Source organism: Penicillium vulpinum (genome assembly GCF_028829585.1).
Source record: "Penicillium vulpinum strain IBT 29486 chromosome Unknown utg000001l_segment0_segment0, whole genome shotgun sequence".
Taxonomy (NCBI): domain Eukaryota; kingdom Fungi; phylum Ascomycota; class Eurotiomycetes; order Eurotiales; family Aspergillaceae; genus Penicillium; species Penicillium vulpinum.
This window is the reverse complement of record NW_026643241.1, coordinates 1,307,854-1,332,048: the sequence shown is the minus strand read 5'-3', so window position 1 is coordinate 1,332,048 and position 24,195 is coordinate 1,307,854. Positions and strand designations below refer to the sequence as shown.

Genomic DNA, 24,195 nt, shown 5'->3' with positions numbered 1-24,195 from the left:
TTAAGATATGTGTTTATGGCTATATCCAAGCATTGCGACTGACTACCAAATCGGTTTAGTAGTTCATATATTTGACCGTCGTACCTTCCTCCTGAAAACGCGGTGTCTCGATTCCTGTTTAAGATATTGTTTCTTGACCTTTTTGTTTCTTCTCTCCCCATCATTTCCAGACTCTACGATTTTGGTACTTTCTTCTCCACCAAACACATAAAAGTGACACCCACTTGGCTATGACTAAGTTTGCGATGAGAGAAAAGCCTAACCAGTACTGGCTTCTCACAGATCCAGCGCCGTTATCAATTTTCATACCGAGAATCCCCACCCATTAAACCTTACTCAAAGTGAGACGCATTCCCTCCCATCAGACCTTTACCACATTGAAAGGCAAAGCTGACAGAAGGAAAGTGGCTTGTCAGCGGCCAATTCCAGCGCCGAATAACCAGCAGCTTGATTTCTAACTCGGCTGCGTCTGAAAAGAACCAGTCGCGCCCGTACTTGTGGTGCAATAAAATGGGAGGCAAGAGGCATTCTTCGATCTGTGCGACCACTCATGGAACTGTGCATCCAGAATTACGAGGGTGCCGAGATTCAGAAAATCTGCCAGTACGAGCAGAGAATGCTGGATCTGCTGAAAAAGTCCATTTCCCTACGAGCTGAAGCACAGCTTGACCGGGCATGGGAAGCCCAAATCTGGAGGGGAGTGATCTGAAGGTATAGTCTCGTTTGTTGATACTCCTGTGGGCTCTGGCCAATACTGACATTTTGCCTCAGGCATTTGATTCATCCCACTAGTATCTTCCGCTTTTTGTGTTTCGATACTATCAGAATATTATCTATCCACCTATTCTGCCTCGCTCTGAGAACAATATTGTTGATGTGATTCCCACTGTGGCCGCAAAGCCGGCTACAAATGTGGTGTTATCGGTGGCAGAATGGGCCACTACCTGAACACAAGGACTCCAGATGATCATGATACTTTCAATCCAGTTATGCTTGTTTTCCTTTCAAAAATCAGTCCTTAAGATTAGCTTTCTGCGCCACCTTAGTTTATTGGATTGTTCTTGCATTTCCGTTGATACTTGAAAGCATTATGTTGCCATTAAAATCTTAGAATGCCTTGGTTATTTTGCCACATTGGCTTTGTCTCCAACGTCGTAGAGGTGGTGAATTTGGGATTTCTCTTACTTGGCTCTGATATCAACTTAAGCATCCTTTTGCTGTGAGTTCTGGCTTATTCTGGACATCTCTCCGCTACGATGCCTGAATTTTACAGCGGAAAGAAGTGTTGAGAAGACAGGTTTATGACCAGGCCGTTCCACCGCACAAGCGTTGGACATAAATTTTACTCAATCTGCAACCAGAACCCTCTTACGGGGAGATTTATTCACATTTATATATACAATATTGTAGGGTACTGTTCGCCCGGGGCCAGATACTATGTATCACAGCTTTTTTTACAGCGCAAAAGTGATCACGCTCACATTCTTCAGGCTCCTATGAATTTTCTCCTACTATCACACGTCAGATAGACCACCTCGTAAACACTACTTTTAAAAAATACAGCTAGGAATGGGAAAGCGGCCGACGAGCAACCTTGGAAATCCGAGCACATCATCACTCAGCCTGATCTCTATAAATATCCACCTTGTTTTCACTTATATCCTGCTATATACATATATCTATATATTCTGTGTCTCTGTCTAGTTTTGGAGATATCAAAGTGCTGACAATATCGGGTGGCGACTACGCAAGCACCGGTGTGGCCAGCTTGTGACGAGAGAAAAGGCTAATTAGCACCGGCTCTTTTGCAGTCCAAAGGTTCAACTACAGCTTGATGCTCTACTAGGACGATTTGCAGATGTTCTTTCTATCTTTTGAAAAAAGAATGAGTAAAATTTTGTAGGGAATCTCGGGCCTTTGAGTGCGAACTTTGCCGCCAGGTGGACTGAGTTAATGAGTTGAGTGTAGTCCAGAGTAGGAAGCTTGAAACATTGAAGCCACCGCTTTTAAATTTATAATTTATATGGACTTCGCACAGATCTAATCCTAAAATAGGCTTTTCTCGTCGCTTAAAGATATGAGCAACCGCCTCCACTTTCTACTACTAGCCTTCCTCATTTACTCCCTCCCCTACGCTTTTAAAAATCGACCGACTGATTACGACGACTAGTGATATTATTCCTAGGTGTCATAGCAGAATGTTTGCAGGGTACAAAAGCCTCACTCGCTCATACTATAGGTTGACGAATGTAGCTAACTCTCAATGTGAGATAAAAGACATCAAAGGCTCGTAGAAATGAGACGGCGCCTGCCCTCAATAATCCGTTCAGGACCCCCTTCGGACAGCAAAGCTAATTTGTTCACATCAGCTACTGTTACTTAACCCAACACATGCCAACCCGGGCATCATCAAATCTTACTTATCTCTCACTTTTGATTCTCACCAGCACTTTGTTGTATCTCACTCAAACCTCAATTGTCACTCGAGATATATTAATTCTATCAATATACATTATAATAAAGGCATGGGACCGGTACTTAGGAACCTAAGTATACCGGTATAATTTGTATGGATTCGAGTATAAGTTACTGGATTTCACCACGTACGGTCCTTCTTTCTTGGGGATGGGAGTGGCACCTTCCTCGTGAAGACGCGGTTTCTGATACTAATGTACCAATGACTATTGAATATCTCCCTTGATCTTCGCTTCTCTTTTCTTCTTTCTCCCTAATTTTCTTATTTCCAACATCATTACTAAAATCTTCAAGGTACGACACCTTCCACGATTAGCAACATTGGAGATCTGTGACAAGTTGATAACAAATACTGATTCTCATCTAGTGCAAAGATAATCACACAAAAGCTTTTCTAACTCCTATCAAAAACCCTCCCACTGCGACCACAAGTGAGATACACCATCTGAACTAAACTAGATTTGAAACGTGAAGCTCACAAAGGACAGTGGCCGAAAATAACCGGCCCATTCCCGTGCCGAATAACCGGCAGTTGGAGAAACTTACCCAACTTCGCGAAGCGAATCAGACTATCCACGCTCGTCGTCGTGTTCTTCGGGGGGCATATCGAATCATGCGACGCGTGGAAGTTACAATCTACTCAAACCAGGACCTTTACTGGACCGACATATCGGTGTTTCTGGATTTGGAGACCAGAATGCTGGAGCTACTGGAGGAAATGGTTTTGCTCGGTCGTGAAGCGATCCAGCACCGTGCCGCCGAGCGAGGACTCTGGAGACACATCGATTGAGTGAGCTAGTGATGAGCTACCGGCGTTGTCAATTCTACGATAATCCTACCATGCAGGGGATCTTATGTTTTTTAATACGGTAAAAATGTGGTCCTGAAAACGTAGTTAGTAATATTGCGGTTTAAAAAGCGTTTCTTTTGATTCTACGGTAGCAACACCGTTATTAGCAGAATACGTGGTAAACTCTAAACCCATGTAGGACCAATTCAACTCCAATATCTACTGATACCCAAAAATGCATTTAATACATAGTGAAGAGGGGCGCGCTCAAGGCAGTATGCTCCCTGGCATACGGGTCAACTCAGCAAGCGTAATCCAAGTTTCATACCTTCCACAGCCTACAAAGAAAACCGGGACAGCCAACCAGGAAGTCAACCAAGAGAAGTGTAGGAGTGTGTATTGTCAATCTGTAAACTACCTGCTACTTGTAACCTCGAAATAACTAATTGCCCTGACTGCTTACCTAGGATCTGCTTGCATAAATAAAAGGAGGCATGGGCGAATAGTAGTGGGGGACCATGCGTGCCCGGCTTATTCCAGCCCCGAATGATCAGCAGCCAGAAGAACTGACCCAGCTACGCCTTCGGACGACTGGGCGGGCCAGGGTTAGGCAAGTAGTGATGCGAGACGCTTATCGGATTATGGCAGGGGTTGCCGCAGATTGTCTCTTAGCTTTTCCAGTAGTGACAACAAGTATTATATGCCCGGCACGTAATGAGAGATCGCATATCGTATGTAGATCTTTGTTGAAGGGCATCCTACCACCTAGCCATCTTAGAATAATCCTAGTTATGACTTTTCAGATCTGATCAAGCAAACCAAAAGATAGCAACTAGTGAGATACACACCTTCCCCCGATGTCCCTTTCGGCAAAACTGTCGAAAAAAAGGCCGACAGGAATCAGTGGCCGAACAACGGCCCATTCCAGTCCCGAATGACGTACAGCTCGAGCAATTGACTTCGTTTCGCTTTCGCGCGACTCGGCGTGCCCAAACCCACCGGCGCGTACGTCGGGAAGCAGTACAAATAATTGCATGACTGCAGGGGATGCACGAGAGGAGCTCGATACTGCACTAATTTGCAGATATCCGTTCTGAATTATTTTGAGCGAAGAATGGCCGAGCTCGTTGAGCACATTGGTGCGCTCTGTCTGGAAGAGCGGTCAGATCGCGCCTTTTAGAGTGAATCTTACCGCTATGTGGTCAAATTTATGCACCGAACAGGTATCCTCCAACAATTTCCACACGTGGGACTCGAGGGAGACGATAAGGGACCGACAGGCCTTATGCCAATGGAGCTAGGTGTGGAAGACGTGGGTGTTAGTCAATGACGAAAACAAAGCTGGGAAACGAGAAGCTCGGCCAAAGTGGACAAACATGCTGGGCAACTGGCCATGGATAATACACTATCAATTGCAACTGGAGTGGGGGGAGGGTACAGGGAGAAGGGGGGGGAGAGAGAGAGGGAGGCGGAAGGCGGAGGGTGCACTCTGCTGCATTCATTATATATAATTTTCCTTGTGTTCGGGTTTGTCTGTCTACATGCGAGAATAGGTTGATTACACACTATTTACAAGTCAGTCTCTGTATTTACTGTCGGGAGTGATCCCGACTCAGCGTTTGGCTTCGAGTTCTCGCTTCAGCTAGATGAAGCACCTGCATAGTCATACGCAACTAGTTAGACTGCAACAGGTTAATTGAACTTTGATTGATTGATTGATTGAGCGTGAAATTTATCGTCAGGTAAATTAAGTTGATGGGTGAAGCAGTACAGCGTCCCATGTTTGAAAGGTGGCTTCGTGAAGGCAATATAGGTGGTGTTCTCATCAAGCACCCACCTAGTCAATATTATTTCTACAACTACCCATCTACCTAATCATTCGATCAATATTTCTTGGCCCTCGGGCCTATCTTTATTTCACTATCGATACCGTAGTTGAAACAAAAAATAAAAGCATCACGATTGAATTATTGAGAAATTTTCATAACCCATAAATATAATCCTAAGATAAACTTCGGGGATCGATCGAAGGCAGAATTAATCGCCTCTTTTTTCTTGCTAGTAGCCATCCTCATTCCTTCCCACCCCTACCATTTAAAGATTGACCAACATATTGCGACCACTAGTGATATAATCCCTAGGTCCTATAGCTGAAGGGTACAACGGAATGCAAGGCTCACTTGCTGAATCTATGCTATAGGTTGAGGGATATAGCTATATCTCAATATAAAGTGAAGCCTATCAAAGCCTCCTATCAAAGCCTCGTAGAAAGTGAGATACACCCCCCCTCCCTCAATACTCTGTTATGAGTCCCGTTCTGGCCACAAAGCTAATATGAACAAGATGATACCTAGCCAGAGCGGCTTACCCAACACCTTCCCAACCTTGAATCACCACATGTTACTTTTCTCTTACTTTTGATTCTCAACAACCCTGAATCATATATCATTCAAAGGTCAATTATCACTGGAAATATATATATCTTATGAGTATAGTCTGAGGTGAAGGTATCAAACTAGTAGGGAGCTTAGTATATTCGTGTCAAGGGCTACTATACGGGTATTAGGTACTATCCATGTCGGCTTCAGTGGGTATGGTCTTTCCTTCTCTGGGGTGGCAGCCGTATCTTCCTCGTGAAAATGGGATTTCTTAAAGAATGACTATTTAATATCTCCCTTATGATTTCCTTCTCATTTTCGTTTTCTTCCTCATTTCAGTATTTCAACACCATTAGCGAAATTTTCAAGGTATGATCTTTTCCTCGACTAGCAGGATTCACGAGATACATATATGCAACTAGCACTGATTCTCATACCGTACACAGATCCATTCTCACAAGCAATCCCGAACATCAAGATCCCAAAACCGCACTCCTTACCAATTAGTGAGATAAACCACGTGAATGCAACCCCGTTTTGAACATGAAGCTAACAAAGGACAGTGGCCGATCAACGACCAATCCTAGCCCCTGATAGTAGGGCGCTAGATCATCTTACCGGACTGAGCCTTCGACGCAGGAGACGAGTCCACCGTCGCGCGACGATTATTGAAGAAGCCTTTGACGCGATTCAGTTCGCTCGCATGCTGGTAAACTGCAACAGCCAACAAGCACCTGGAGTGGGTATCTTTTGGGATCTAGAACTGCGGATAGGGGTGCTATTCAATAGATGCATGATGTTCAGGCTGAGGAGTTAAGGGATCATGCTCACGGACGAGCGATCTGGCGCCAACTTGCCTAGATTGAGTTGGAGACTTGGTGACAGGTCAGATTATTCATAACGCTATCGAGATGCAGTGATTAGTCTGAATCGCCTGCCACTAGTTTGTCGATTCCCACTGGGCACACGCTAGGTCTGGACTAGAGTGTGAGCTTTTGGGGAAGTAGATCGGCTTTTGTACACGGTATCATCAACAAAATGAAAAAAGAAAATACAAGTGTTTCAATGTAGAACTTCATGAAAACAACATTCCACATAACGCAGAGTGGAGGGTCTTGGGTGGTAAAACTTCTCTTTACTCGCAGACCTTCGTCCTTAATTGGGATAATTTTAACAGTGGCTCTCTATATCAGCCTGCGGCAGTGCCAGTTCCCCTTTGGTGTTTCTGCTGCTAGAAGCAACTTTGTTACCGCTGGAAGCTGGAGGGGGAGCAGGGGCATTGCATTTATAGATTTCTCATCTTTGAAACAGGAATACCTCGCTTCTCTATATCGACATGAAGAAGAATAGATCTACCTTCAGCGTTTTTTCCTACTAGAGGCCACTCTGTTACTCCTAAAACACTTTACTTTGGGGGGGGAAGGCGATCGAATTGCATTTTTAAGTGTTTCGTCTGTCAGCCTTTGCCTTGAGGCCGTGAATTATATAACTAGACATTTTGAAATCACGCAGTCCTCTTAATTTTTACTGACATCATTCATCAATTAGCCCTCTTCCAAATATCACTTCACTATCAATCGTAGCGAACTCTGTATATATGCTGGTATAGGGGTATATACCTAACTTTGAAGTATCCTAATATTGAAAGTCATGGTTACTGATTATTGTACCCTCATGATATAACCTGCCCCTGGACTGGCGAGTCACACACTAGGCCCAAAAAGACCACTATATCCGAGCATTACGCTCATATATTCCAGGCTCCGATATATATAGTGCGACATGACATCTCAGGCGACTACGCAGGGACTGAGTATGATTAACCCATCTTACACCCATAGCTCTCACCTTGAAGTCAGAGTTGTGCCTTCCTTCCAACGGCACCTGTTGTCGTAGGAAATAATATTTAATACCCCTCCTGAAAATTTTCTCATTTTCGTTCTTTCTTATCCACACCTCTTGACTTTTGGTACGAAACTTCAACCGCAAAGGGTATGACCATTTGGCTTATAAACTAGATTTTCTATGGTATAATGAACTAACAAATCCTTCGTACTTTCTAGTTACAAAATCAATGCTAAAAAGAGTGAGAGACAAACCATCCGCTCAATTCTCGCAGTTTCGAATATAACGCTGACAAGTGAAAGTGGCCGATCCCCGTCCTATACGGTCACTTAGCGATCAAAAGCTAGAGGACCTCACCCAACTACGCGTTGGATTCAATCAGCGATGTACAGCTCTTGGTTTTATTCTAAACAAAGCGTACAGCATGATAATCTTCATTCAACTTGCGATGATCCAAACGGTCGATGGCGACCAGCTTCCTCCTGTAGGAATGCTATTGACAACTATGATGAGAGTCAGCGAACTCGTCGACCAGATTTATATGCTACAGGCTGAGGCAAAAGAAGATCTCGAACTAGAAATTTCACTCTGGGAAGACCTCTGATATGAGATATCAGACACTTGGGTGTACTATCAATCAATCAATCAATCAAAGTTCAATTAACCTGTTGCAGTCTAACTAGTTGCGTATGACTATGCAGGCGCTTCATCCAGCTGAAGCAAGAACTCGAAGCCAAACGCCGAGTTGGGAGCACTCGCGGAAGTAAATACAGAGGCTGATTTGTAAAGAGTGTGGAATCAGCCCATTCCCGTATGTTGTAAACCTACAAACCCATACACAAGGAAAGTTATATATAATGAATGCGGCGGAGTGCACCCTCCGCCCTCCGCCTTCCGCCTCCTATCTCTCTCTCTCTCTCTCTCTCCCACTCTCTCTCTCTCTCCCACTCTCTCTCATCCTCCCTGTTCCCCCCCCCCCCCCCCCCCGTTCCGGTTGCAATTGGTGGTGTATTGTTCATGATCAGTTGCCTGGCATGCTCGTCGACTCTGGCTGAGCTTCTCGCTTCCCAGCTTCGTTTTCGTCATTGGCTGATACCCATCGTCTTCCACACCTAGCTCCATTGCCGCAAGGCCTGTCGGTTTGTCGTCATCGTCCTCCTCGATTCCCACGTGTTGAGACTGTTGGAGGAGACCTGTTCGGTGTATAAAGTTGGCCCCGTAGCGGATGGCCTGCGGGTTGGATACGAGCTTATCGTAATCCTTATCCTTCACTCCCACTTTGTCGAGCTATTTCCGCATTTTCATGAGGAGCCTGGTATACAACGGACATTGCACTTGGGTGTACTATCGGGGTGTATCTCCTCTGGGTACCGTCAGTGATTGGGTCAGGCTAGTATCAGAAATCTTTGTCTTCTGTCCACCCAAGGAAGATATTTCTCACAGCTAGCTTGCTGGCTGTTTAAGAAGCCTTCCTCCTTGCACACAAGTAAAAACTCTATTCTCAGTCGGGGTTCGTTGAGGGTAGAGATAGAATTTCCAAGGCAATTGATAATATAAGTATGCAAAAGAAACTTAAACTCAAAATCTCTACTAAAATAGTTCAAATATAATGTGAATCGATCCAGGAATGGACCAAAATTTCACCTCCTAATCTTCGGTTTCTGTCTTTGCCTTTTGTGCATTAGAATATACGTTATACCCAAACTGCCTCTCTTTAGCAGGTTTATTATAGTGTGCTAATCTTCCAGTTGCCAACGGTTCATTTCAGCGATCTGAGGCAGCACGGGTCATTTAGTAGGCTATAACTATCCCAACTAAGTTGGTATAAATCATCAAATTTTATATAGCCGTTTATGAAAATATTTTCAATCCCCCTGTTATCAAGTTCTAGTTTACGTTTAGTAAGGCCTGATCTTTTATATATCTATCAACTATGCCTATATATCTTGACGAAAAAAAATATGATATTAGGCTTTATTTATAACTATTCCTACCAAGCCGAAGTTAGATAGGCTTCACTGAGTTGAACCTTCCTTACGGTGAGAATCGCTGCAGCTCTTTTCTTATAGCAGTTACTACCCATTTAGTACCCTCTCTATTTATTTTCTCTTTCTCCTTTCTCTTGTTCCATTTTCTTGCAACTTTGAAAATAACACTAGCGAAGAAACAAGTGAGACACACCCCTGCCATCACTCCATTCTATGCCGGTTGCTAAACACAGCTAACAAGGACCAAATGACGGAAAACCAGACAATCGATAGTCTCAACAGCGAGCAGCTCAAGCTGGGAGAACGCCAGGCCACGCGAGCGGGCTGATGTCATATCATGTCCACTGTATGCGAGTTAATGCACCGATTCGTTGAAACCAATCAAGCTCCAGAAATCGGTATCATGTGGGCTCTTGAGATTTGCATGTTTCTCCTCAATCAAATGGCCGGTCTCCTAGTCGAGGAGCACTTTGACCTACTCTTGTTGGAAGTTTGCAAATCTCATGTGCTTCGAAGCTTGGTAATTCTTGTCTTTCTTCCTTCGTGCAGCAACCTCGGAAACTCTGTGAATACAATCATGAACCAAAGCAAAGGTTTTAGTCCTCAATTTGTGCAGAGATACCGTCGGCGGTTCGCTTATATCGCCTATTTCACTGATTTCCATATTAACCTGTCTCAATCTGTAAGCCTTGTGTCTTAAAGTTATGTGGCTTGTTGGCGGATCTTCGGGGTCTCCCTTTTGTTGCTACATGGAGTAAACTCGGAAATCCTTTAAACACAATCATTGAGTTCAGCGAGAACTTTGGTCCTCACCTTCTTGAAGCAAGCCTGCCCTCATAAGCCTAGCCAATAATTTAAATGAAGGAGTTGGATTTCTGGCCGTGGCGCTTTATATCGGAGTAAAGCACAATGCATTCTCTTCAGACACTTTTGCTGTTCCAAGCCACCCTAGCTCTGGCTGGTATAAGAGGGCCGTATTTTATTTGCGAATCTTTACTACAGGGATTCTGGAAACTACGGTATATGTATAGATATTCTGGAATCTCTGTTGTATTTTGTTTCTATAGAAATCTTTTGCCTACTAGCCACTATGAGTCTTATTTCATTGTCAATTATACCGGACTCTGGCTATAGTCCACAAAGATATGTTTGGACGCAATACCGTGCCCAGAAGATTATTTTCTACCCTGCCGGAATTTATCGAGCTTCAGCTGCAATTTCCACTCTTTTTCTAGTAAGATAAATCTGTTAGCGTATCGGCCGCCGCCTGACACAGCGTATGTAGTTTCCCTTCTCCCTTTTCCCGTCTTTCGCCTAAGTCCGTTATATCAATAGTATCGATATTTCCCTTGCCTCTCTTCCCGATAGATTATAAGGATACGGTTGTTGACTCAGAGCACGTTCCTCCAAGCGATAGTGATTCGTGAATTTATGGTTAAGGTTGTCGCAACGGCCCGTCCCGTATGTTGTGCAATCCCCACTTTCCACACGTGGACACGCATCACGTGTGCCTGTATACTACAACCTTGAAGAAAGCTTGGAACCTTCGAAGATCTTCGGCTAAAACCATTCAAGTTGCTGTTGTAACAATACAACACGCGTTGTATCCCGAAATTGTCATACAAAATCCGATATTACTCTAACACAGTTTGTCTCACTCCGTGAAGTCTATCTCCTCTACGAGGTACTTGTTGAAACCCCCTCGAAATGATTATCTTCTTCTCGATATTCAACATTTTCGGATTTTCGGAAGTCTAATTTAAACAAAACTAAGCAAGCAAGCCCTTATATTTCGTATTTTGGAGGTCATGAGCTTTTTGTAAATCTTCTCCCGCACTTTATAAGTTCACGAAGAAAACCTCTAGACTCACTCAGACTGATGGTGTGGGGCAATACAGCCATATAAGTATCCCTTGAACTCACACGAGCTGGAGATAGCTCAGATTCTCTTCATAGTAACCCCAGAAATTAAGACTGTCTTTGACAAAATATAACAACTGATCAGTATAGCCTTTTGCGCAAAACAAACACCCCCGGGCCCCTACACCGGTTTTCCGCGTTCCTCCTTTGAAAACTCCCAGATTCTCGATTGATCTCGCGACTCCAACAATGAAATCTAAGGTTCCCAAGTCCTATGAGCCGGACTTAACCAACAGTGGTTACTTTGAATTTTGGATTTTACTCCCAACTCAACGTGCAAGCAAAACTATCAAAAGCACAAAAATGGCTCAGTCTCTAAATATTCTACGTCTCTGTCTCATGTTGAGGGAATACGGGTGCTTAGAGGAGTCCTTGTTACTACATATATGTACGCAAGCATTGGTTGAGCTTGACCTTAATAGCCGGGGTCTTTCCTTTCTATGGTGACAGTTGCTTCTTCCTGGAGAAACTGTTCCGGTTTGTGGGCATTTTTATTTAATATTTTCCGCGCCACTTCTTTTTTCTCCCTTTGTCAATATTCTCACTATTTCTCTATCATCGCCCTATCCGAGAATAACACAAGGTCTGACCCTTTTGCGCATGAGCAATATTAATCGCACAATCTACTAAAACTATTCATTCCACTGCTGTGATACGAAATTTTAGGTTGGTTCAAATTGCTAGCGTCGGGGGTGCCAGATTTATCATCATTCCTAGTAACTATGCAAATATGATGCCATATCATGCAACTTTCGTGGTATGTCGATTGTCATTATCCTGCTCATTGCGTCTCAAATGTGTGCTTTCCTAACAAGTATCAAATGTTGAAGGGGCTTTACCTCTAAGCTCTATAGCTATTTCCCCGATGCTAGCCCTGTCATGCCTACTAGTATCCTACGACCCGAACTTTCTACAACTATGAACTTCAATTTCAATTTCAATTTCTCCTACACTATATGCTAAGTATACGGGCCGAAGGGAAACATGATTGTTGTGTATTTGAAGCGAAGATCAAGGGCAGTTAGGCTAGCCATTTCATAATTGACGAGAGGATCAAGATATGAGCTCGGCAGACGAAGCCAAAGCACCGGCCGAAGTAACTTCCATTCGCCTCTAGACAAACGCGCAATTCCGACTACATCAGCTCTACAATTTTCTACACGTTAAGTTTGTTCTCGCAACAATCAACCCCTTGGGCGTAATAGGTCTTGGCAATTGCTGAAATCTTCCCATCTAAAATCTTCCCTTGATTGTCTTTACGCTGGACAGTCGATGAAGATGTCGACGGGAGACTTCCCCGCGGGCAGTTTTATGGCCGAAGCTCCTCTGAAAGTCTGACTCCATCATTGAGAGATTCTCTGGCTTTTTCCTTTGCTTCTCTGCTGGATTTGTGAACGAAATGTAGCCGGAATTCTCTCCGTTGTGCGGAAGAATAACCCCAGAAATAAGAAATGGTTTTATGGAGCAAACTATTCTGAGCGCATGAATTCTCCTGTCAAATGAAGTTAACTTATCATATTTCGCAACCTGGTTCGAATCCTCTGTCCCTCGAAAGTTATCTATCCTCTTCCCCAGAGCGGCTAGAGCTATTGCACACAATCCTGGTGCTGCATGGACAGTGCATCGATCTTAAGTGTATAAATTATCAATCACGTAGAAACTCAATGGTACTGAATGAATGATCTAACATATTTCAATAACCAGGAAAGCTTGAACTTGTGCACGATATCGTTGGTTGAAATCATCAACTAATTATATATATTACATGAACAGGACGTACGGGCGACCTGAATGAGAATATATTTCCAATATAAATATATATTTTCACTAGAAAAAGCATGACCAAACGAATCGTGTTATATTATGAGTTGTCTGTATGAAGTTTAAACGTGATAAGAATATTCGATGCAGCAGGTACAACGAAGTCATGCGAGTCAGACTTTTTGCTATGTCTCTAGAATACGGAGACGTGGGGTAGATAGAGGCAGTAGCAACATCAGAGCACTTCCATTTTCACGCACAGAATAGTCAGATGCTTCTACGGGCTTGTGATGTCGTTTTGCGGTGTAAGTGTTTTTGGCAGTGTTATTCAATACTCCTTGTGAGATGTTCTTTTGTTTCTGATATTTCCCTCTCCTTTTTTTTTTTTTTTTTAGATACACGGAAGAAATAGACAAGTATAGACCGTGGAAAATCACCCCTCTATGTATAATATTTGATGATGATAACTCGAGAGTGACTGCCGAGATCATAGGCCGAGCGCGGAATGCCGATATTTTCCTAGCGAGGCGGGGCCGCGCTAGCGTTCGGGATTCGAATTTATGCAGCTACCCCACACCGGCGGTGTTTTCGGTGTCTGATTGGTAGTTCGCCGCCATACTAGCGGCCTCCACTTCCATGGTTCGGGTGACCTTTTCGCATCTCTCCCCATGGGACCGTCCAGGTGTCTCATGTGGTTGAAAACTCTGGAGTATTCGCGAGGTTGCTCGGTGTAAATGACACCGAGTATTGCATTGCCTTCCCCCCAGTTCGGATATCTAGATGGTTTTGGCCAGTGGTGGCGTTTTAAACATGTGATTATTCTTGACGGGTTTGAACATTTTGATATTGAGTTTTCAAATTAAATTTACTCACTTCAAATCTCAGAAACAACGGTACACCATGCAGATTTCTCGCTGTGGCATTCATGGTTTCCATGAGATCCTCGGAATCGACGCTGATGAGATCCGCTTCTACTGGGCAATTGAGAGCAAGGACCAAGATGCGACTCAAGTCGCTTATCGCATTGTGGTGACAACTGATGCCACACATCTCGAATCAGATAACTCAGACTCTTCCAAATTGGTCTGGGACTCCCAGCGTGTTGAGAGCAGTGAACAGAGAAACATCCTCTGCAAGCCGTCTAACGGCTTCCAATCCACTACCAGTCATTTCTGGAGAATCACTGTGTGGGATCAGAACAACAATGCCCACCATGGCCCAATAAACCACTTCTTCACTGCTTACCCGCGATCTCATCTTCTGCCGCCGTACAGTATGAACCAGACATACATGCCTCACACCAGTCTGATTTTCAAGTCTTGGTTCGAAGACGAGGCAAATCGCTGGAAAGCGGTTTGGATCGGTGATGGCGGCGACAAGCCCATTTATCTCAGGAAGTCCTTTGAGCTGGCCCGGAAGCCAGCTCGGGCTATCTTGTTCGCATCGGGACTGGGCCATTTCAATATGTCGGTCAATGGTCAGCCGGCTTCTGACCACCGCCTTGATCCAGGCTGGACCAATTACCACCGCCGTGTCCAGTTTACATCCTACGATGTGTCAGACCATCTTCATGCAGGGCAAAATGCCCTGGGCGTTCATCTGGGCAACGGCTTCTACGCTGGAGACAAAGGTGGCGATGACCGCTTCTTCTGGCCCATGTACGAAGATAATACATACGTTCGGTACGGCAATGAGCTTTGCTTCTTCGGTGAATTGCATCTTTTCTACGAGGACGACGAGCACATCGTGCTCACCTCTGATGCGTCTTGGAAAGTGAGGAAGAGTGCGACCACACTGGCTAATATCTATGCCTCTGAGAACCATGATCGACGTCTCTACCCTGCAGGCTGGGACTCTGCCAGCTTTGATGATACAGAATGGGCCCCAGTAAAGCCTCTCACTGGGCCGAGAGGCCATCTTTATTATCAAACCCAGCCTCCAGTTGTGCTGCATGAAACCTTCGAGCCGGTAAAGGTTCATAGCCCTAAGAAGGGGGTTGTTTGTTACGACCTGGGCCAGAATTCATCGATCATGGTCAAACTCGCCGTCGAAGGCGCTGCTGGCTCAGAAATTGTTGTTCGATACTCAGAGACTGTCAGAGAAGATGGCACTGTCTTGATGCCCGATCCTCTGTTCAAGGAATTCGAGACAGGCGTCTTTTCAAAAGTTGTGTTGTCTGGCACTGGCCAGCCTGAGATCTGGGAGCCAGACTTCAGTTTCACTAGTGCTAGATACATCCAAGTAGAGGGTGTGTCCTTGGATGCCGGTGACGGATTGCCCATTATTCATTCTGCAGTTGGTCGCCACATCTCCTCAGCGGCTAGAAAGCTCGGAACTATGACAACCGACAAAGAGGATGTCAACTCGTTGCTGAACGCCCTATACTGGTCATTTAGCAGCAACCTCTTCAGTTACCACACCGATTGCCCACAGATCGAGAAGTTTGGTTGGCTTGAAGTCACTCATCTTCTTGCTCCGGCTACACAATACATCCGCGACATGGAGAGCTTGTACACCAAAATCCTTGATGACATCCTGGACAGCCAGGAGCCTAGTGGTCTCGTTCCAACAATGGCGCCGGAGATTCGCTATATGTGTGGCCCTCTGCATGACACCATCACGTGGGGCTGTGCGCTGTGTCTGCTTCCCGATATCCTGCGACAATACTATGGGTCCACACACGTCATCCCCAAGGTATATCCCGCTGCAGTTCGATATATGGAATACATGCAGACCAAAGAGCGCAAGGGTGGTCTGATTGAGCACGGACTGGGTGATTGGGGTCGGGGTATCGCCTTTGGCAACAACCAAGCAAACATCGAGACAGCCATCTACTATCGCTGCCTCCAATGCGTTGAAATGATGGCTCGCGAGCTCGGCAAGCTTGAAGAAGCCGAGAAGTTCAAGCAGTGGTCTTCTCGTATCTATGACACCTACAATAAACATCTCCTGGTGACTGATGACCCGTCCCGACCCTATGCCTATTACACATCGCTCGACAACTACCCAGAAAGGGACCGCGACGCAATCGCCCAAGCAATGGCTTTGCAATTTGGCCTCGTACCCGCCAAGCACCACAGCGACGTAATGTCCGCTTTCTTGGACGATGTCGCCGATGGCAAGATCCGCGCTGGTGAAATCGGACTACGCTTCCTTTTTAACACACTCGCTGATGCCAAGCGACCGGATCTCGTTCTGCAAATGGCCAGACAGGAGGAGCACCCTTCATACATGCGTTTCCTGCGCCGTGGAGAGACAACGCTGCTGGAGTTCTGGCAAGATGAATGTCGCAGCAAGTGTCATGACATGCTGGGCACAATCTACGAGTGGTTCTACGCTGCCGTGCTTGGGCTGAAGCCTATTTCGGAGGCATACCGTACTTTCCTGATTGATCCTCCTTATGAATCTGAGTTTGGCCATATTAAGGGATCTGTCGATTCTCCTTACGGCATGATTTCGATTGAATACACCTGCACGGGAGGTAATTCGGTAAAATTGGACGTTCAGGTGCCATTTGGGACTATTGCTACCGTCAAGCTCCCGCTTGGTATGAAACAGGTTGAGGTCGGCCGTGGAACAGACGCACGCAAATTTATCGAAGGGAAAGAGTTGGAGCTCAGCCATGGACTTTACAATGTATTTATTCAGTTATAGGCAATACATAGAAATATAGAGGTTCTAGAGACATACCGGGCGATGTTGTAACTTAAGATTTTGCCATTCTTCAAAGCCACGAGATAACCATTTTTTCCCTGTGAGAGTATAATCGACTATAGGTTTTTTCTGTACACGTTGATAATTTTGAAAAATTCGCGCTCCCAGATTGATTCGTTCAGATAACACCATAGATAACCTGTGGACAGGAGCGCTGAGGGTACCTAATTAGGCCTAGTCCGCCTCGATTTTATAACTCCACTTCAAATATCCACGTGTGGCAAGGCCTAAAACCGTCCACGTGGCTACTGTAATTCTATCAGTCCTACTCCGTACTAGGTATTGACATAACCCTATAGTATTCCACTTTTTTAAGCTGTATTCTGCCGTGTGTATGGGGGGCCTCAAAATAAAATTTTATGCGAAAATCGGATTCTGCACAACATCGAACGCCAAGACTCCTCGCCGGTTTAGAAACCCCGTTAGGCTGCAATTAGGGTTTGGCTGCATTCAGTATCCACCAGTTCCCCTCCAACGGGGTAAAACCCAACCGAGACTTACAGGAAACTATTATTACCGATTTACAGATCATGAGCTAATCTAGCTAACATGGCTCGATTCTTCGGGGAAGATCAGACCGAAGTTCTCCGCTTTTTGTTTTGTTTCTCTATACCACGCCACGCAAGCCCTCCCCGAGCTCCTCGAAACTAACGGAGGGCGACAAAAGAGGACTAGCTCGTCTATGATCTAGTCCCCTCATTCCCCCAATCTCTATATAATATGCCTGGGGTATCCCCACGGGGTATACGATCAGAATCTGTCTGAAGTGTGTCATTTTTTTGGTTATTATTTCGCAGACGAATTGCGTATCACTCTCAACAACATGGTCAAACTCAAGACTTTGCTGACGGCCGTGTTCCTGGCTACTGGAGGTACGCATTGCACATCGGGTCAGTTCCACAGAAAAGCACTCACAGACTAAAACTCTGTCTTAGGATTCCTCTTCGGCTATGACAGTGGTATCATCACATCGACCATCGGCCAAACCGAATTCATCAAGTATTTCTCTGACCCCAGCGACACCGTGACCGGTGGCATCGTGTCTGCATTCCAAGGCGGCGCCATCCTGGGCACAATCATCAACATCTTCACTGGTGATCGACTGGGCCGCAAGTGGTCTGTCTTTACTGGCTCTGTCATATCGACCTTTGGGTGTGCTTTGCAGGCTGGTGCTATCAATTTGCCCATGCTGATTATTGGCCGCTTCATTGCTGGTGTTGCGGTTGGCATGCTTACTTCTGTCATCCCAATGTATGCTGGTGAGATCGCCGAGGCTTCATCTCGTGGTATGATGTCTGGTCTGCTGCAGTGGATGTTAAGTTGGGGATTCCTTGTTGCTCAGTGGCTGGGCTATGGATGTTCATTCAATCAGACTGCCTTCCAGTGTAAGTGGACTCTTCAAACCTGGGCTTGAGTCGAAGGCGACTTTATGGGTCATGTTTTTCTTTGCTTGATACTGATATATGCTTTCCAGGGCGATTCCCTCTCGCTTTCCAATGTGTACCCGGCATCGCCCTCGTCAGCGGAATCCTCTTCTTGAACGAATCCCCGCGTTGGCTGATGGAAAAGGATCGCCACGAGGAAGCCCTCGTTGCACTCCAGAACCTACACGGTGACGGCACAGCAGAAACAGCACAGTACATCGAACTCGAGTTACAGGAAATCCGGGAGACTATCCAGGCCGAGCGCATGCATACGAAGATCTCCTTGACCTCAATCCTGCGCAAGCCTTCTTGGCGCCGCCGTCTCATCCTCGGCTGTGGCGTGCAGTCCTTTGGTGTCCTGTCCGGAATCAACGTCATCAACTACTACGGAACTCGCATCTATGACACCCTCGGATTCGACACGCAAATGTCTCTTATGATCATCGGAATCTCTGGCGCCCTGTCCATCGTCTACTGCACTGGAGGTCTATGGGCACTGGAGCGCGTGGGCCGTATCAAGCCCCTCATCTTCTCTGCTGCAGGAATGGCTGGCGCACTAGTGTGCAATGCTGCCATGTCCCAACACTGGGACGATAACAACTCGAACCAGCTCCGGGCAATGGTAGCTATGAATTTCGTGTTCAGTTTCTTTTATACCTTCGTTGGGATCATTTCTTGGGTCTATCCCGCTGAGATCTTCCCTGTCGATATCCGTAACCAGGGTAATTCGATTACCACCTTTACTAACTGGACTCTCAACCTTGTCCTCGCCCAGGCCTCGCCGACTGCTTTGTCTTCAATTGGTTTCTCTTACTTCTATGTCTTTTTTGTCTTCAACCTGATTGCTATGGTATCCTACATCTTCTTCTTCCCTGAGACACAGGGCAAGACTCTGGAGCAGATGGATTCGCTGTTTGGTGATGATTTACCTATGGATGTCGAAAATGAGAAGAAGCAAATCGAGGCGGTCATGGTGGAGGATACGAGCAAGTGATGTACATAATTATTCGCGATATGGCATAATTCCTAGGATGATGTCTGAGTGCTAAACAAGCACATTTAAGTTGAGTTCTTCTTCCTAAGGGAAAATGTTAAAGGGGAAAAATCTCACGTATCAATTTAGTCAATTGGACGAAGTAGGAAAATAATGAGTGACTGGTACGGTGATGTGGCTTTCTGCATACCAAGGGACTTGCTAGATGTACTGTAGTGTTAATAAAATAAAAGTAATCCCCGTGGAGGAGTTGAACTCTGAGTAGTTTCGTCCCAATTGGGAAGGAGGCCCTACATAGACATGTGAAAAAATAATCCATTGCACAAATCCGTCTCAGTTACCCAGTATATGGCCCTTAGTAATGGGGAGCACGTCATAGCTCTGGTAGCGGGGAAATTGTACGCTCTGGTCCTTAACCTGGAGCTGTGGGTCTCCTCACACCACTGAGGCTCCAATACTGGTGTTGGCTTTGTGGAGGTGGATTTGTGCACCCCTTTTTTTTTTTGCTTAATTCAATCATCATACTATGATAGTGTATATACTTCATACATCGTCGTTGCAAATCACGGTAGTCATGTGTCCTCAAAAGGGGATGGGTCTGGTGGAAATTCTATGCTACAACTGGTGATAGTGGAAAAGAGTGAGAGTGGACAACACAGACTGATGCGACGGCCTAGCTTCCATTCTGTCGCTGCTGACCGCCCTTACCACCACCTCCACCTGGGCAGAATCTCACCCTATGAGAGCTGAGCGCTACTCATGTCCATGTACAAGTACACCTGCTTTCTTCTCTGTCATTATGACTGGAACCTTCACCAAGAGGGCACGAGCTGGAGCCTGCGTCAACTGCCGGTAGGTTATAGCTCATTTATCCTCAAGGTGATACTAAACATGAAATTTTAGCATGCGCAAAAGGCGGTGCAATCCAGTAGGTGATGGGCGTGGTTGTACTCTATGCCACTCTCTCTCCATTCCATGCGGTCTCGATAATTCTCTTGTGGTATCCAGGTCGTCAAACAGTCTCCAGGAGACGAAAGTCCAAGACACTTGTGTGATTTTTCATGATCTGGCTCGCCTTTACTTTCGCTTCATCCACAATGTGATTCATACCATGATCCACGAAGCCAAGTTCATGCAGCAATTCAACGATGGCACAGCTTCTATGATGCACATTTATGCCATGTGTGCACTTGCTGCTAGGTTTTCTGACGACCCTGTCTTTGATGGCATCCCCCGAGGCTTGCGGGGCAACGTTTATATCACCGAAGCTGTGCGTCTCGCTCAACAGGCTATCATCCTTCCAAGCTTGGAATCTATGCAAGCCATGGTTTTGATTGGGTACTACTATGGCGGGGAAGGTGACACGAAAGCAAAGCACGTGTATATCGGCCTCGCTCGGCTACACGCAGAAACCTTGTCACTCTGGGATGCGACCAAGGATGACAGTCTCAGTCCCCTGCATCAAGAAGAGTATCGTCGTACATGGCTTTCTGTGGATATTGGTAGTGCCTGGTCAGCAACAGATATTTCAACCGAGCCTGTATTCTTGAACCATGGCCCACATGTGGATACTCTGCAATTTGATGACATGGCGTTCCAGAGTCTCGATCCAAGCCTAGCACCAGGATCACCGGTCTATCCTGTATCTCCCTACAATATGTGGGCTTATATGGCAAAGACACTTGGTATATTTAACAAGACCAGTGGGCTCCTACGACGGATGAGTCAAGGATTGGTTCCTTTCGCTGATTATTGCCAAGAAGCCGCTGTGCTGGAATCCTATCTTGACCAATGGGAGGAAAGTCTGCCCGCAAGTCTAAAGTATTCCACAGAAAATATCATGTCCTCTGCCGAGAAACGGCTTGGTCGGACGTTCCTCGCAATGCATATTGGCTACCACCACTTTCGCCAAATGCTCTTTTTCCCTTTTCTCGATGCTCGCAGGAATCGGCATAATATAAAGCTTGCAGAAAAAGCCGCCCAATGCAAACACCATGCAAATACAATATCCAAAATTCTACAGCATAGTACAGACATCGAAGGTTGCGATTTGAATTGTTTCATCTATGGACATATCGCTGTGATAAGCTCTTGTGTTCACCTCCACACTTTGCTCTCTAGTGATAAACCCGAACAACTTTCCGTCGCACGACAATGGTTACTTTCGAACTTCAAATACTTGATGGATATCAAATCATATTGGCCTGTGGTCGATCACTCTGTGGGTCCTTTTTTTTCAACCTGTTCTACGGAATACGACTGACAATGCGAATAGCTGGCACGCCTTCGAGAGTTTCAGAACTCCTGTCGAGATTCCATATCAGACCCATTTGTGCTGGATAATTGGATGGCCCGCTTTCTGACCGAGCATTCGTCCTATATCTCTGAGCGCAAAACTTGCACGATGCAGCCGTCTGGTTTGGATCCAGAGACCACCACAGCGAGTAATATATGTGCAAAGGCTCCTGCGTCCGACTCTGTCAACAATGTGGAGACTGGTCCTGATATGAATGATCTCTCTGATTTGCTACATGATCAACAAGTGACCAGCGAGGCTCTTGTTAGTCATGCGATTGACTGGTTGCTTGAATGAATCCCAAGAAATATACGAATACCCCTAATATTGCGACGTTAATTTCAATTAATGTTACCCCCGATATTCTTTAGCGGAAGTCTTGAAATTTGCCTAGCAATGGAAGTTACAAAGTCAACAATGTACCTCTGGATGGGCAGGCTATAAAACCTCAAGCGGACCACAAGATCCTACAGATTTGCATGTGCAGCCAATATGTACCTGCATCTTTAATTGTTACAGCTCGGAGGATACGTAGCTCTATAAATCGACAAATAGCAGAATGAATTTCCGTTCAGATTTTCTGTTGCCAAAGCTCACCCTCTTAGACCTTCAACCTCGTAGGAGGTCTTGTGCTACGATTCTTTTATAGCTGAAACATAACTCGGGGGCATCGGATGACATCGTGGCTTTCTACGATTGTAAAGCTCCAAATGCGGAACGCTGGAAAGTACCAAATATAGGTACCAAGTGACTTGTAGATGGTACAGCTATATCGCATGGAGCCAGTAAAAATGTCCAACAGAATCTTATGTTTCCAGGCGATGCCCGGCATTTTACCCGAGGTGAACACTGCGTCTTAGAGTTTGCTAGAGGTGAGGAACTTTCTGGGCGTCATCAAGTCTCACATTCTGTTATTTTTGAGAATAAGAAATCTCTCATGAAAGCTCTGCGAAATTTAAGTTTGATTTTACTCATACATAAAGGTAACGAAACTAGTTTTGGTGCAGCTGGTTGATTGAACTTTGATGAATTGATTGATTGCTTGCTCACTGGACGTGACCCCAGATAGAGCCCGTCAGAAAGAGCTCAAATTCTTCCTCTTTGCCCAACTCAAAGATTTCTCGCAGTAGCTCAGACATTTCCTCCTCTAATTCGCAAAGGAGGTTAACTATCGACGATGGGTAAGGGTGTGGTACGGTGATTAGGACTTGCATCGAACCTATAATTGCACACGCACGGTCAAAAATTTCCTCGCGGGCTTGCATACTTGCGAGGAGCTCTAGCTGCTCCTCGCCGGGGGTAGGAATTGGCTGTGTGTTAGCCACTGTAACCTTGTTAGCTTTGTGAGCCCGTTGGGGATAGGGTAATAGTGGAATAGTTTATCTCACTAATTTGGAAGAGAGGCTTTGAGACAGCCAATAGCAGAGTAGATAATTTGAGATAGAGTATCTGAACGGTAACTAGTATATATTTGTTAGGTTATTATTTTGCCGGAAATGTTCTCTATAGGCTGAAGGATACCTTCTATGGATTGAAATATCAATCAATCAATCAATCAAAGTTCAATTCACCTGTTGCAGTCTAACTAGTTGCGTATGACTATGCAGGCGCTTCATCCAGCTGAAGCAAAAACTTGAAGTCAAACGCCGAGTTGGGGTTCTCCCAAGAGTAAATACAGAGGCTGATTTGTAAAGAGTGGAATCATCCTATTCCCGGATGTTGTAAACCCACAAACCCATACATAGTAAAAACATCAAACGAATGCAGCGGAGTGCACCTCCTGCGAAGGGGCATAACGGCCAATGTTCCAATGGACTTTTTGGCCTAGTTTATGCCTAAAAATGCCTTATTGGTGCCTTCTTTTCAACAGGCAGAAATTAAAATACCTGAATTACAATAACAGGTGTCTTATTAAGCAAAGTACCCAAAGTGCTCAAGTCCAATAAAATGAAGCTATTCCCACGGTACAAAATATTATACACCCCCCCGACCGCTTACCGTTTATTCTACGAAGTTGAAGTCGCAACTGTTTTCATCCGCGCTTGTTGTTGCGAGACGCTCACTATAGATCCGAATCAAATGATATAGCTCACTATCGTTAAAGGCGCCTAGTCAAGCCTGTCTGGCTGATTTTGATCTGGTATTTGTCCTTGAGAATGGTGCGAATAGCTTCATAGGTGGTTTTTTGTTAGAGAAGATCGAGTATCTCGGCTTGACAAGTCTCAATATCGATTAGGCTGGTGTTTCGTGCGTTATGACGATGGTTGGAGATAGGAATAGCTCCAGGGCGATGATGATGATGGAAACGATGATGGGAATAGCTTCATTTACAATACACTGTATAGAGCTCTCAAAAAAGCGGTCTATAATCAGGCATCATTCAGGCATCACTAGACCAAAAATTCCATTGGGACATTGGCCGTTAAACCCCTTCGCGTTTGGGGTTTATTGGAGGGTTCTGCGGTGAGCAATAAAATATATAACAGTTGAAGTGGGTCATATATATGATTTATGAAGCACAAAGAATTTCTCCTAGTGCCTTAGAGGGCCACGGGAATTCACAATGCTCTATATTTATATACCATTCATTATCTTCTTGTAGTAGGACTA

General features: G+C 45.2%; 4 protein-coding genes across 4 annotated transcripts; all 4 read left to right on the top strand.

The window, feature by feature from the left end:
* Window positions 1-7,425: 7,425 nt before the first annotated feature.
* Window positions 7,426-8,092, top strand: N7479_000485 (uncharacterized protein; the record flags this gene model as incomplete). Its single annotated transcript, XM_057248183.1, has 2 exons — window positions 7,426-7,456; window positions 7,785-8,092. 2 exons carry the CDS (start codon window positions 7,426-7,428, stop codon window positions 8,090-8,092), a joined length of 339 nt encoding a protein of 112 aa, XP_057112615.1.
* A 5,965-nt stretch (window positions 8,093-14,057) lies between these two features.
* On the top strand, window positions 14,058-16,811 carry N7479_000484 (uncharacterized protein; the record flags this gene model as incomplete). The annotated part of the gene is made up of 1 exon (XM_057248182.1): window positions 14,058-16,811. The coding sequence occupies one exon, from the start codon at window positions 14,058-14,060 to the stop codon at window positions 16,809-16,811; it is 2,754 nt and encodes a 917-aa protein (XP_057112614.1).
* An 883-nt stretch (window positions 16,812-17,694) lies between these two features.
* Window positions 17,695-19,289, top strand: N7479_000483 (sugar porter family MFS transporter; the record flags this gene model as incomplete). The annotated part of the gene is made up of 3 exons (XM_057248181.1): window positions 17,695-17,743; window positions 17,807-18,256; window positions 18,346-19,289. The coding sequence occupies 3 exons, from the start codon at window positions 17,695-17,697 to the stop codon at window positions 19,287-19,289; spliced, it is 1,443 nt and encodes a 480-aa protein (XP_057112613.1).
* Window positions 19,290-20,400: 1,111 nt separating this feature from the next.
* N7479_000482 (putative C6 transcription factor) lies at window positions 20,401-21,882 on the top strand (the record flags this gene model as incomplete). The annotated part of the gene is made up of 2 exons (XM_057248180.1): window positions 20,401-21,510; window positions 21,565-21,882. The coding sequence occupies 2 exons, from the start codon at window positions 20,401-20,403 to the stop codon at window positions 21,880-21,882; spliced, it is 1,428 nt and encodes a 475-aa protein (XP_057112612.1).
* Window positions 21,883-24,195: the final 2,313 nt, after the last annotated feature.